We start from the raw sequence: 15,111 nt of genomic DNA, 5'->3' as shown, positions 1-15,111 counted from the left end.
TCAGGTGGACAACTGCAACAGGAGGGTGTGCCAAGCACTGGCAAGGGGAAACTGAATATAATACCCATAAGTCCGCCCCCAAGACTACACTGCCTCCAAGAGGTGTTAATTCCCAAATCTCCATTAGCTGGGGCCTAGCTTTCAGAACACCTAAGTTTATGAAGGATACCTGAATCAAACCTTTACAAATATCATCTCATTTAAAGATGTTAGAATGGCTATTATCAGAAAGATCAAAGATAAATACTGGCAAGGTTGTCAACAGAAAGGATCTTACATATACTGTGCAATGTAAACTAGTACAGCCATTAGGGAATAATATGGAGATTTTTCAGAAAACTAAAGATAGATCTGGGCATGGTGGTACATGCCTTTAATTCCAGCACTTGTGAGGCAGAGGTAAAAGGACTGCTGTGAATTTGAGGCCAGCCAGCCTGCCAAGAATTGCAAAGTTGCAGGTCAGCTTGAAGTAGATTGAGACCCTAACTTAAAAAAACAAAACAAAACTAGAAATGCAATCCTATTTCTGCGTATATACCCAAAGAAACTGAAATCAGATCATCAAATTGATATCAGTACTCCCATGTTTATTATACCACTATTCACAAGAGCCAAGATATGGAGCTAATCTTAATTGATGAATGAGCAAAAAAAAAAAAAAAAAAAAAAGTAGTATAGAATATAATACAATATTAATCAACTATGAAAAGGAATGAAATTCTGTTATCTGTAACAACATAAAAGCAATAGAGTTCATTATGTGAAATGAAATAAGTCAAAGAACTAATGTTTATTCTCATATATGGCAGCTAGCAGGGTGATCTCAAGGAAGTAGAGAATATAGTAGTAGTGGTTACCAGAGGCTTGGTGAAGGTTGGAAATGGAGGTAGAGTTAACCGGTTAACTGGAACCTGAGGTGCCCTGAACAAGAGGTATAGCTTCAAAGGTTCTTTGCTCAGTAAGCTATGGCTTTCAATGAATATTTAAAAACAGCTCGTAGGAAAGAGTTTGAATGTTTGCAACATTATGAAATTAAAAATGTTTGAGATGACAGACATGCCAATTATTTTGACCTGATCATTATTCATGGTCTGAATACAGGTCACACAGTACCTCATAAACAAGTAGGATGACCAGGTCAATTAAAAATAAAACCCAAGTTTTAGTTACACATGTAGTGCATACTCAACAAACAACTTAAAGCCTAATGGGGAACAAAAAGAAAAAATAACCTGTTGTCCCACTTTTGATAGAAGACTACTTTATTATTTTTTTATGTAAGTACTTCCACACTTTTTGAAGCCTCTTACTAAATATAGTACTCTAAAATATTGAAGGAAAAGGACAAATTAGTGTTGCTTCATTGCCATTTTGAATTAGTAAGCTACAGTGAACTTTCCTGATAAATATAACTGTATCATCATTTAAAAAATAAATAAGCTGTTAGCTTCTAGAAATCTTTTTCCAGTTAGTAACCATATTTGCTAAAGCAAAAGGCACATGAAAATAAAAACATGTCATAATTATCAGTTTAAAACTAAGAAACTAGATGTTCAAATAACTTTAACTCTCCAAGAAACTGTTTACAAATCAGTACAAGAGAGTCTGTAGCAAAGAAATATGCATTTTTGTGTGTGTGAGCCTAAAAACAACATACTAAAGAAATAGTTAAAATTGACTGGGGGGGGAGACTTTTAAAAAAAGCTCTTGTTTTAGTAAAGAATGTATGAATAATAAATACTCTATCTCAAAATAGTAAAACACAATGGTGAGCAAAAAGGAAATCCATTGACAATAGATAGCATATATAATTCTTGTATCTTATAAATAAGGCTACAGCATATCCTGTGAACAACAGAAGAGGAGGAAGAAAACAAAATCAAAACACAAAATCCTAGTGTATATTTTTATCATAATACAAATTTTAATATAAGACAAAATATATGGATGTTAGAAATGCCTTGTGGCATTGAAATGGTACATTTTTAATTTTATTGCAAGTTGAGAATATTTAAAATAATCTGCTGTATAAAAAATACTTCTGGGCCGGGCGTGGTGGCGCACACCTTTAATCCCAGCACTTGGGAGGCAGAGGTAGGAGGATCGCCGTGAGTTCAAGGCCACCCTGAGACTACATAGTGAATTCCAGGTCAGCCTGGGCTAGAGTGAGACCCTACCTCAAAAAACCAAAAAAAAAAAAAAAAAATACTTCTGCTTTACTATAATACCATATAATGTCCACTTTTATTCCTACTTCTTAAATGAAGAAATTCCCATAATTCTATAGACACATGAAGGTCTTCATTTCTGAATGGTAGACTTCTATCTCCTTTTTTAACTTAAATTTTTATTATTTATGTGTCCGTGTGTGTTCATATGTATGCATATGCACAAGTGTGTAAGTGTAGAAGCCAGAAGAAAAACACAGATGCCATTTTTTTTTTTTTTTTTAAATTTTTATTAACATTTTCCATGATTATAAAATATATCCCATGGTAATTCCCTCCCTCCCCACCCCCACACTTTCCCGTTTGAAATTCCATTCTCAATCATATTACCTCCCCATTACAATCATTGTAATTACATATATACAATATCAACCTATTAAGTATCTTCCTCCCTTCCTTTCTCCACCCTTTATGTCTCCTTTTCAACTTACTGGCCTCTGCTACTAAGTATTTTCATTCTCACACAGAAGCCCAGTCATCTGTAGCTAGGATCCCCATATGAGGGAGAACATGTGGCGCTTGGCTTTCTGGGCCTGGGTTACCTGACTTAGTATAATACTTTCCAGGTCCATCCATTTTTCTGCAAATTTCATAACTTCATTTTTCTTTACCGCTGAGTAGAACTCCATTGTATAAATGTACCACATCTTCATTATCCACTCATCTGTTGAGGGACATCTAGGCTGGTTCCATTTCCCAGCTATTATAAATTGAGCAGCAATAAACATGGTTGAGCATGTACTTCTAAGGAAATGAGATGAGTCCTTTGGATATATGCCTAGGAGTGCTATAGCTGGGTCATATGGTAGATCAATCTCTAGCTGCTTTAGGAACCTCCACACTGTTTTCCACAATGGCTGGACCAGATTGCATTCCCACCAGCAGTGCAGAAGGGTTCCTTTTTTTCCACATCCCCGCCAACATTTATGATCATTTGTTTTCATGATGGTGGCCAATCTGACAGGAGTGAGATGGAATCTCAATGTAGTTTTAATCTGCATTTCCCTGATGACTAGTGACGTAGAACATTTTTTTAGGTGCTTATATGCCATTCGTATTTCTTCCTTTGAGAACTCTCTATTTAGCTCCTTAGCCCATTTTTTGATTGGCCTGTTTGATTCCTTATTAGTTAACTTTTTGAGTTCTTTGTATATCCTAGATATTAATCCTTTATCAGATATATAGCTGGCGAAGATTTTTTCCCATTCTGTAGGTTGCCTCTTTGCTTTTTTCACTGTGTCCTTTGCGGTGCAAAATCTTTGTAATTTCATTAGGTCCCAGTGGTTAATCTGTGGTTTTATTGCCTGAGCAATTGGGGTTGTATTTAGAAAGTCTTTGCCAAGACCAATATGTTGGAGGGTTTCCCCTACTTTTTCCTCTAGCAGTTTCAAAGTTTCCGGTCTGATGTTAAGGTCTTTAATCCATTTGGACTTAATTCTTGTGCATGGCGAGATAGAAGAATCTATTTTCATCCTTCTGCAGATATTTATCCAGTTTTCAAAACACCATTTGCTGAAGAGGCTGTCTCTTCTCCAATGAGTATTTTTGGCATTTTTATCGAATATCAGGTGGCTATAGCTACTTGGGCTTACATCTGGGTCCTCTATTCTGTTCCACTGATCTACATGTCTGTTTTTGTGCCAGTACCATGCTGTTTTTGTTACTATGGCTCTGTAGTATAGGTTAAAATCAGGTATGGTGATACCACCAGCCTCTTTTTTGTTGTTCAGTATTATTTTAGATATTCGAGGTTTTTTATGATTCCAAATGAATTTTTGGATTGTTTTTTCTATTTCCATGAAGAAAGCCTTTGGAATTTTGATAGGGATTGCATTAAATGTGTAGATTGCTTTAGGTAAGATTGCCATTTTCACGATATTGATTCTTCCAAGCCAGGAACAAGGGATGTTTCTCCACTTTCTAGTGTCTTCTGCAATTTCTCGCTTGAGTGTCTTAAAGTTCTCATTGTATAGATTCTTTACTTCCTTAGTTAGGTTTATTCCAAGGTATTTTATTTTTTTTGATGCAATTGTGAATGGGAGTGATTCTCTGATTTCATCCTCTGTGTGTTTGTTGTTAGCATATATGAAGGCTACTGATTTCTGTGTATTTATTTTGTATCCTGCTACATTGCTGTAGGTTTTGATTAGCTCTAACAGCTTGCTAGTAGAGTCTTTAGGGTCCTTTATGTATAGAATCATGTCATCTGCAAATAGTGATAACTTGATTTCTTCCTTTCCAATTTGTATCCCTTTTATGTGTGTCTCTTGCCTTATTGCTATGGCTAAGACTTCCAAAACTATATTAAATAGAAGTGGAGACAGTGGACACCCTTGTCTTGTTCCTGATTTTAGTGGAAAAGCTTCCAGTTTTTCCCCATTTAGTAATATGTTGGCTGTAGGCTTGTCATAAATAGCCTTTATTATATTGAGATATGTTCCTTCTATTCCCAGTCTCTGTAGGACTTTTATCATGAAGGGATGTTGGATTTTGTCAAATGCTTTCTCTGCATCTAATGAGATGATCATGTGGTTTTTGTCCTTCAACCCATTTATGTGATGTATTACATTTATAGATTTGCGTATGTTGAACCATCCCTGCATCTCTGGGATAAAGCCTACTTGGTCAGGGTGAATGATCTTTTTGATATACTCTTGTATTCTGTTTGCCAATATTTTGTTGAGAATTTTTGCATCTATGTTCATGAGGGAGATTGGTCTGTAATTTTCTTTTTTTGTTCTATCTTTGCCTGGTTTTGGTATCAGGGTGATGCTGGCCTCATAGAAGGAGTTTGGTAGGATTCCTTCTTTTTCTATTTCCTGGAAAAGCTTAAGAAGCAATGGTGTTAGCTCTTCCTTAAAAGTCTGGTAAAATTCAGCAGTGAATCCATCCGGGCCTGGGCTTTTTTTAGTTGGGAGATTATTGATAACTGCTCGGATCTCCATGTTTGTTATAGGTCTATTTAAGTGATTAATCTCATTTTGATTTAATTTAGGTAGGTCATATAGATCAAGGAAATCATCCATTTCTTTCAGATTTTCATACTTTGTGGAGTATATGCTTTTATAGTATGTCCCTATAATTTTTTGAATTTCTCTGGAATCTGTTGTGATGTTACCTTGTTCATCTCTGATTTTATTAATTTGTGTCTCTTCTCTCTTTCTTTTGGTCAGATTTGCTAAGGGTTTATCAATCTTGTTTATCCTTTCAAAGAACCAACTCTTTGTTTCATTAATTCTTTGGATTGTTCTTTTTGTTTCTATTTCATTAATTTCTGCCCTAATCTTTATTATTTCTTCCCGTCTACTACTTTTTGGTTTGCCTTGTTCTTCTTTTTCCAAGGCTTTAAGGCGAAGCATTAGGTCGTTTACTTGCGACCTTTCTAATTTCTTAATATAGGCACTTAAGGCTATAAATTTACCTCTTAGAACTGCCTTCATTGTGTCCCAGAGATTTTGGTATGTTGTGTTCTCATTATCATTTGACTCTATAAATTTTTTGATTTCCTTTTTGATTTCTTCATTGACCCACTCATCATTTAGTAGTGTATTGTTTAGCTTCCATGATTTTGTGTATGCTCTGTAGCCTTTCTTGCTACTGATTTGTAGTTTAATTCCATTGTGGTCAGATAGAATGCAAGGAATTATTTCAATTTTCCTGAATTTGTTAAGATTTGCTTTGTGTCCTAATATATGGTCTATTTTAGAGAATGTTCCATGTGCTGCTGAAAAGAATGTATATTCTGCAGCCTTTGGATGAAATGTCCTGTATATATCTGTTAGGTCCATATCTTCTATGACCTCATTTAGTCCAGATGCCTCTCTGTTTATTCTTTCCCTGGATGACCTGTCAATTGATGAGAGTGGGGTGTTAAAGTCACCCACCACCACCGTGTTTGGTGTTATCTGTGACCTTAGTTCTAATAGTGTTTGTTTGACGAATTTGGGAGCCCCCATGTTAGGTGCATATATGTTTAGGATTGTAATGTCCTCCTGTTGGAGTGTGCCCTTAATCAATATAAAGTGACCTTCCTTATCTTTTTTGACTAACTTCGGGCTAAAGTCCACCCTGTCTGATATTAGGATAGCAACCCCTGCTTGTTTTCTAGGCCCATTTGCTTGAAACACCGTCTTCCAACCTTTCACCCTAAGATAATGTCTATCCTTTGTAGAAAGGTGAGTTTCTTGAAGACAACAAATTGTAGGATCCTGCTTTTTAACCCAGTCTGCAAATCTATGTCTTTTCGTTGGGGCATTGAGACCGTTGATATTAAGAGATATTATTGAAAGGTGTGTATTTATGTTTGCCATTTGTGTGTGTGTGTGTGTGTTACTTGTTCTACCTGTGCTCTCTTCTGTTAACTGGTATTTGAGTATGGCTGGTTTTTTCTAGGTTCCTTATATGTGTGCTTTTCCTTTTGTTCAGCATGGAGGATTCTATCAAGTATTTTCTGTAGAGCTGGTTTTGTCTTCAGATATTCCTTTAACCTGCTTTTGTCATGGAATGTCTTTATTTCTCCATCTATTTGGATGGATAACTTTGCAGGATAAAGTAACCTTGGTTGACAGTTGTTATCTTTCAGAACTTGGAATATATCACTCCAGGCCCTTCTGGCTTTAAAAGTTTGTGTTGAATAATCTGCTGTAATCCTGATGGGCTTGCTTTTGTAGGTAACTTGATTTTTCTCTCTAACTGCTTTCAATATTTTTTCTTTGGTTTGTGTGTTTGGAAGTTTGAGTATAATGTGGCGAGGAGAGTTTCTTTCTGGGTTTTGTCTGGCTGGGGTTCTAAAGGCTTCCTGTATCTGTATTGGCACCTCTTTCCCAATTTGGGGAAAATTTTCCTCTATGATTTTGTTGAAGATGCCTACTATGCCTCTGGAGTGGAATTCTTCTCCTTCTACTATGCCCTGAATTCTTATATTGGATCTTTTCATAGTGTCCCGAATATCTTGAAATTCCCACTCATACTTTTCTATAAGTTTGTCTTTCTCTTTGTTGGACTGCATTAGGTCTGCCACCTGATCTTCTAGCTTAGATATTCTGTCTTCTCCCTCATCCATCCTACTGGTGAGATTTTCTACAGAGTTTTTTATTTCATTAACTGTGTTCTTCATTGCTAGTAATTCTGACTGGTTTTTCTTTATTATTTCTATTTCTCTATTTATGTCTTGTATTGCCTTCTTTATTTCATTAAATTGGTGTCCTGCCTCTTCTTTGATTCCTTTGATTTCCTCTTTGATTTCCTCTTTGATTTCTTCTTTGATTGTTTTCATGTGTTCTTTGACCTCTTTGAACATATTTATAATTATTCTTTTGAACTCTTTCTCAGGCATTTCCTCTAACTCTTTCTCACTGGAGGACATTTCTGATGCATTAATACTTTTAGGTGGATTTATATCGTCTTGCTTTTTAGTGTTTCTTGTGTTATAATGTATATATTTTTGCATCTTGGATTAAGTGAATGCTTGGATTTTCTAGCTAGCTGTGTATTCTTAGCTGTATCAATTGATTTGGTGTAATATATTTTCAGGGTAGGACCTTAAGGTATTAGGTGTGGCTCTTAAGACTTTCAGAGTATCTACAAAGATGTTCTTAGGGGTTGAGTTTCCCTGCTATAGGAGTATTCAAGCAGGCTGAGTGGAATAATATACTGGTAGATTCTAAAATTTAGCTAAACACTGTACCCATTCCATCAACAACAGCCCCGAGTATGTATGCAAGAGTAGTTATTATAATGACCAGATCCTCTATCAACAAAGAGGTTTAGATTTCTGGTCTGTTGAGGTATCCAAGTCAGCTTGTGACCAAGTGAGACCCTTCCCTGGTGCAATCCCAGTTACCTTGGGTGATTGTGGTCTCAGTCAAGTTGCTGCCTGGGTCGTCGGGCTGCTGTTCTGATTTCTGGAGCTGGGCACTTGCTTTTCCTACGGGGCAAACCGAGCCGCTGCCGCCGCCTCTGCAGCTGTTGTAGGCGCCACCCCCGGAGCCCCCACCGCTGCTGAAGCTGCCGTTGCCGTGTCCACCGGTGCTGCTCCCCCGAAGTCGCTGCTGCGGGATCTGTCACCGCTGCCGCTCCTGGGTCCGCTGCTGCTGGGGCCACTGGTACCGGTGCTGGAGCCGCTGAAGTTGCTGCCAAATTCTGCTCCTGCTTGGGTCCTGCCGTCAGCCCAAGTTGGCGTGGCCGGGTCCCGGGCCGCTGCTGTGTTCGCTGGAGCTGGGTTCAGGCAGCAGGGGAGGGGAGGGAGCCGCGCTGTTCTGGTTGTATCGTTTCTCCACGTGTGCTTTTACTTCGCGGTCTGCTCCTCCCTCCGTTGCTCGCTGCCGCTCTCCCCTCACGTTTCCCGAGTTGCGGAGAGCGCGGTGTGAGGGGAAAATCCCGCACCTGGCTTGTCCTGCGGCTCGAGCCGAGAGTCCGGCGGTTTTCTGCCGCTCCGCGGTTGCGGCGGGTAGCCGAGCGGCCCGGAGCCGCTGTTCCCGCCTGTGCAGGCTCTGGATGCTCTGGAACTCTTCTACTTCTCCGCTGCCGCCTCAACTTCCTATACACCTCACTTTTTAGTAAAAGTGTGTATTTTGCTGAGTTTTTTTTGGTCTTCCCCCCCCAGGCTGTTTTGGCGTGGTACCTACGCCGCCATCTTAACCGGAAGTGACAGATGCCATTTTTTAAGAACACAGTTCAACAAAGTGGTGGTTGCGTACATGACCTCACTGTGGCTTTCATTATCTGTACAAAACATGCATAATATTGGGCCCATCCACATGTTCTCAGGAATGATGGAGGAGGGCAAAAAACATGACACCAAAATAGAAGAGAGGCTAGTTAGAAAGAAGAGAAGGTTCAATGGAGGGAAGTACCAGAGGGGAGCAAAGAGATGAGAGGAAATTATGATAAAATTAAGACAGGAAGAATACAGAACTCCTTCAACCTTTAAATTTTTTTCAGTTTATTTTATTTACTTGATAGAGACAGACAGACAGATAGAGTGAGAGAAATGGGTGCACCAGGGCCTTCAGCTACTGTAAATGAACTCTAGAAACATATGCCACCTTGTGTATCTGGCTTATGTGGGTCCTGTGGGACTCAAATCTGGATCCTTTGGCTTTACAGGCAAGTGCCTAAACGACTAAGCTATGCCTCCAGTGCATTTTTAAAATTTATGGTTGAGACAGGTGCACACCAATTTGGGTGGCCAATGAGCTCCAGGAACTCACCTATCTCCACCTCCCTAGTGCTGGGGCTGCAGGTGTGTGCTGCCATGCATGGCATTTTTATGTGAGTACTAAGGCTCCAACTCAGGTCCTCATGCTGCAAAGGCAAGCATTTTCCAATTGAGCTATCTCCCCAGCTCCAGTTTGCATTATCTAAACTGAAATAATATAATCCATTCAATTTCCCCAATAACTCACTTAGGTTTAATATTCAATCACAGTAATTACTTCACGCCTAATGGCTACCATTTCACTTTCTTCTGCATTTCAAGGTTCATTTTATACAATACTTCATAAAATTTCCTTGAAAAAAGTACGCAGCCTCAAATATGCCATGACATAGCATATAGACAGATAATAGGTAAAAACATAGTCCTTTGTACCTGAAGATGGCCATATTCCTCATAGGAGAGCAACTCATCTCCTGTGTGCACGTTGAAAACCGAGTGAAGACATGTTGTTGGGCGTGGATCCTGCTTAAACTGCTGGACCTAGAATCAAACGGAAAATTTAAGTCATTCATGTACTCATCTTCCATGCAATTTTTCCAAGAAAAGCTAAGGTTTATAGTTAGGGGGATGAACAAATCAGAAATGTTACCTTTTTTAAAGAAATGATATGAGTAAAACTCATAATGATTAACTTAACAGAGATAACATGATTGCCACTTATAATTCATAAGCATTATAACTCAAGAATAGTAGTGAACATGTAGCTTAAGTATAGTAGCATAGCTTTTATAATGTATTACGTCTTCTTACACAATTTTAAAACAAAGTGTTAGTTCAGGCTTCCAGTGATTGTACTCTACTGCATGGTTACCTGGAAATACTTGCATGACAATCATAATGGGAAAAGTACTTTAGACCATATTCTCATACAGTAAGTATCCATACTACTAATGTGATGGCTTTTTCTATGGAGAACTTATTTTAACTGATGGTACCACTAACATGCTTTCATTTCTCCTTCCACATATACTCTCATTACCAAGCTACCAATTCTTTGAAGACATATTTATTTACTAATTACACATAAATTTAACTTTTTTGTTTAGAGAGATGTCTTAGCATATTGATGAAGTTGGGTTCAAATTCCTGACTCAAGGAATCTTCCCACTTCTGTCTCTAAAATAGCTGGGACCCCAGGCCAGTGACACTGTACCTGCTTCAACCATTTTAGATGACAATGTATAAATTCTAAATGATCTAACAGATAAACCCTAAGTACAATAATATCCATCTACTTCCTTAGTGCCTATTCAATTCAACTTGGCAAATATTTGCTGATGCCAACTGTATTTTCAAGTACAGTGCAAACCCTCAATGTAAGATAACAGGAATAACAACAAAATAAACAGAATGATATATAACAATGGTTTTCTTCTCTTTGAAGAGATGTGATGATAAAATATAAGTGTTTGTGCTCCTGCCTTGTTTAGTTGGTTAGGAGATCATATATAATCATATTTTCATTTTTACCTCTCAAAATTCTCATTCTTAAATACTCAATTTACAAAAAGGTACTTTTGAGCTGGAGAGATGGCTTAGTGGTTAAGGTGAATGCCTGCAAAACCAAATCTCTCTAGATCCCATGTAATCCAGACACACAAAGGTGATGCAAGCACAAGGCAGCACATACACACTAGGTGGTACACATATCTGCAGTTCAACTGCAGTGGCAGAGGCCCTGGCTTGCCAATTCTCTCTCTCTCTTTCTTTCTAAAAAAAAAAAAAAAAAAAAAAACATGTACTTTTCACAAGACCCTTTTCTAATTCAATCCAAATTGGCCAAAGGTCAATGTCAGGTATTTTCTCAACTGCTCTCCACCTTCTGTTTTCTTTTATTGCGGGGGGGGGAGGGGAAGCAGGGACAGGGTGTTCATGACTTGACAAGATTAGCTACTAATAAGCCCTACAGATCCTCCTGCCTCTGTGTGCCCAATGCTGGGATTACAGGCATGTGCATCACACCCAGCTATTACTTGCATTCTGAGGCCGAACTCAGGTCCTCATGCTTGTAGATCACACATTTTTCCCACTGAGCTCCAGCTCTGTTTTGTGCTTTTTAGGTGTCTGAATATTCCTGTGATGTTGTGAAATAAATATTCTCTTTCTTTTCTAGTTCCTGCCATGGAGCTCCTAGAGCCTTAGGAACTTCCTTAGTGACAAAGGTGAGAGGAATAGCTTTCAAAAGCACCTGTGCATGCTACCAGCTAGTGAATAAGGTATATCCTTAAATGCCCCTAGGTAGCTTCAGGATGGTAAGTTAACCAAAGGAACCAACCAGGAGATTGACAGCTGGACTTTCAACCCTACACACCTAAAGCTATGCCTTTACCTTGGGTGATGGAGCAGGGGAGCTAAAGGCAGAGTTAATACCAATGGAAAATACTTTTACTTACCATGCCTACGTAATTGGTATCTGGAAAGCCTCCAGGTTGGTGAACACAACCACATGCCAAGAGGTAGAACACTGTCACAATCTCCAGCTGCACTCAGGACCCTTGGACCTTGCCTTGTATTTCTTTATTTGTATCCTTTATGAGAGCCTTCATAACTGGCAGTAAACTACTAATAGTAAGTGAAGTGCTTGATTGTGTTTTGTGAGCTATTATAACAAATTACTGAACCAAAGTAAGGATTGTGGGAGTCCTAATTTATAGTCAAGTAAGACTGTGGGTAACCTGGGAACATACGACTTGCAAGTGGTGCCTGAGGTCAGGGCAGTATTGTCCCCTGACCTCTTAGAATATACGATGCTAACTTACTCTAGGTAATTACTTGAAGAATTGAGTTAAATTGCAGAATACTCAGTTGGTTTCTCAAAATGGAGATTTGCTTGGCATGGAAAATCTGCACAATTAGTCTGCAGAAATAATGTGAATAGGGTCTTCCTTAGAACCTCACAATTTATTATGACTCTAAAAGCTATACTATTCACAAGGGTAGCCACTGACTACATGTGACTAAATTACAATTAAAACTACAGAAGCTTGCCAGGCGTGGTGGTGCACGCCTTTAATCCCAGCACTCGGGAGGCAGAGGTAGGAGTTCGAAGCCAGCCTGAGACTACACAGTGAATTCCAGGTCAGCCTGGACTAGAGTGAGAGCCTACCTCGAACCCCCCCCCCAAAAAAAAAAAAAACTACATAAGCTTAAAAATTCAGCTTCTAACAAAAATTCGGATCCTGACCATATTTCAGGTGCTCCAGAGTTACATGTGGCTACTATATGTACTCAGCATGGCAATACAAATCGTTTCCATCATCACAAGCTTCTACTGAGATGATTATTCCAAGATTGATGTAACTTTTCCTTATGCCAGACCATACACAACCAGACACCCTCTCTCTGACTGAAGCCAACCAAACCAAAGGCCCTATCAGTAAGTTTTCAGCATGGAGACAATGAGGGGACAATAAGGGGCACATGTTTTCCTTTATAAGGTGACTGGGCATCCAGTGTTAACTAAGAACAGGTACAGAATACACACACACATTCTGTTTCTCTATCACAATGCGAGCCTAGACTGAAACTGCACAAGTAGAAATCACTGGTCATTCCTTTCTCACTGCCATGATTATTATCACAAAGTCCTGGACATTATTCTCATTGCCTATATAAAAGTATAACTGGCTTGAAACAAAATACATGTTCCCCACTGGATAAAGATTAAACAGGATGGTGTTTTGTCAGGTTAATAAAGTCACTGCTGTAGCTGACAGGAAGTGCTTGTCATTTGTCTTCAAGACATGCAAGAACCCAGCAGGAGACTTTATTTCCAACCATTGTGTCAGGGGGAAAGCAACTGCTAAATGATTAAAGATGTTCACATGGGGAGTTATATAACTATGCTTTAAGTTTTAAAGCTGCTAAAAGACAAGCAATTGAAAATCCCAGAAAAATAACTAACATCCAAACTCTGTAAGCTTTGAAGATTAATGGGGCATTCCACATGTGGAGCACAAACAAAAAGCTTGAAAGCCATCAATAAATGAAGAAATTAATTAGTACTTTCAGGAAATCTGGCATTTGGCAAATAAAGATAAAGATTAGAGAAAAGTTTTATAAACTAAATCCATTATGTTTTTCCCTTTATGTTTCACTTAAATATTTCTAGACCACTTTTTTCATAGTGAGTAAATAATTTATTTGGGAAAGGGTTTTTATTCATCCATTCTTAATTTACATCCTTAAAAATAATCATCACATTCTTCTGATTATTATGGATGAAAATTTTAAAAAATTTCAGTGAGTTCTACTAGAAACTACTTAATATTTTCAACAAATTGTTAAGCAATTAGGTGCAGGAACATTCACAGTTCATTGTAAAGCAAATCTCTACCCTCTAGACTTCTAACTAAAGACTGCATCAACTTGGAAGAATTCTGAATACTTCACCATAAGAAATATTACAAAAGGAGCAAATAGCAGAATAGATTTGTGAAGATTAAGAGGTAAAACATACTTGAAGTTAACAAGTAGGCACTAAGATAACTGTAAAGACAATAAAATATAAAGATCATGTTAGTTCATATTCTATAAACTAAGGACAACTGTATTCACTTCAACTTCTTAATAAATGTGTGGCATTTCTTTTAGTATTTACTCAAAAAGATATCAAGAAGCATGTTTCACACACACAAAAAGGAAAATATAGACGCTTAAACTTTCTAGATTACAATTTTCTTTTTCAGAAAACAAAGATGAGGGGCTGGAGAGATGGCTCAGCGGTTAAGCGCTTGCCTGTGAAGCCTAAGGACCCCGGTTCGAGGCTCGGTTCCCCAGGTCCCACGTTAGCCAGATGCACAAGGGGGCGCACGCGTCTGGAGTTCGTTTGCAGAGGCTGGAAGCCCTGGCGCGCCCATTCTCTCTCTCTCCCTCTGTCTTTCTCTCTGTGTCTGTCCCTTCAAATATAAATAAAAAAAAATTTTTTTAAATAAATAAATAAATAAAAGAAAACAAAGATGAGGCTTGAGGTCAACAGAAAATTAAAACTCTAAATAAGCTTTGCTTTAATTTTAAGGGAAGGTGAAAGAATTTTTAAGTGTGATGCATATATTCTTTCACAGGCTGGAGAGGTGGCTTAGTGGTTAAGCGCTTGCCTGTGAAGCCTAAAGACCCCGTTCGAGGCTTGATTCCCAGGACCCACGTTAGCCAGATACACAAGGGGGCACAGGCATCTGGAGTTTGTTTGCAGTGGCGGGAAGCCCTGGCACACCCATTCTCTCTCTCTTTCTCTCTCTCTCCCTCTTTCTCTGTTGCTCTCAAACAAATAAATAAATATTCACAACTTCTGGGTAAGATGGCAGCATAGGAGCCACACCAAAGCAGCCTTTGGGAAATGAACAGAAAAACAACAAAATATACTCTTCTACCAACAAGTGAAGGTGTATAAGAAATTATCAACCACAGCAGATAAGTAGGAGAAACCTAGAGCTTCTAGAGACCACAGAAGCAGGTAGAAGCAGCTCCAACAGCAGCACGGGCCAACAGGCTCTGCCTGAGCCAAAGGATAAACCAGGTGAAGTGATTTTCCACTCATACCAGCCTCTTCACAAATTCAAGAAACATGAAGGAGAATACCCCAGGGACCAGCTGAGCAGCTCATGAGGAAAAGGATTGCAGAGATGAGCTGTGTAGCTTCAGAACAACTCTAGGCATGCTCCAAGC

The 15,111-nt window shown here is 38.7% G+C and overlaps 1 protein-coding gene across 2 annotated transcripts in view; it reads right to left on the bottom strand.

Annotated features, from left to right (window-relative positions):
* The window catches only part of Phkb (phosphorylase kinase regulatory subunit beta), a 236,070-nt gene that overhangs the window by 166,170 nt on the left and 54,789 nt on the right, over positions 1-15,111 (bottom strand). For both annotated transcript variants that reach the window (XM_004664836.2, XM_004664837.3), the window contains one exon: positions 9,820-9,927. In XM_004664836.2, coding sequence (XP_004664893.2) covers positions 9,820-9,927 — 108 coding nt within the window. The remainder of the gene's footprint in view (positions 1-9,819; positions 9,928-15,111) is intronic.

This window comes from Jaculus jaculus, chromosome 1, assembly GCF_020740685.1.
Source record: "Jaculus jaculus isolate mJacJac1 chromosome 1, mJacJac1.mat.Y.cur, whole genome shotgun sequence".
NCBI lineage: Eukaryota > Metazoa > Chordata > Mammalia > Rodentia > Dipodidae > Jaculus > Jaculus jaculus.
This window is presented reverse-complemented; position numbering and strand designations above follow the sequence as displayed.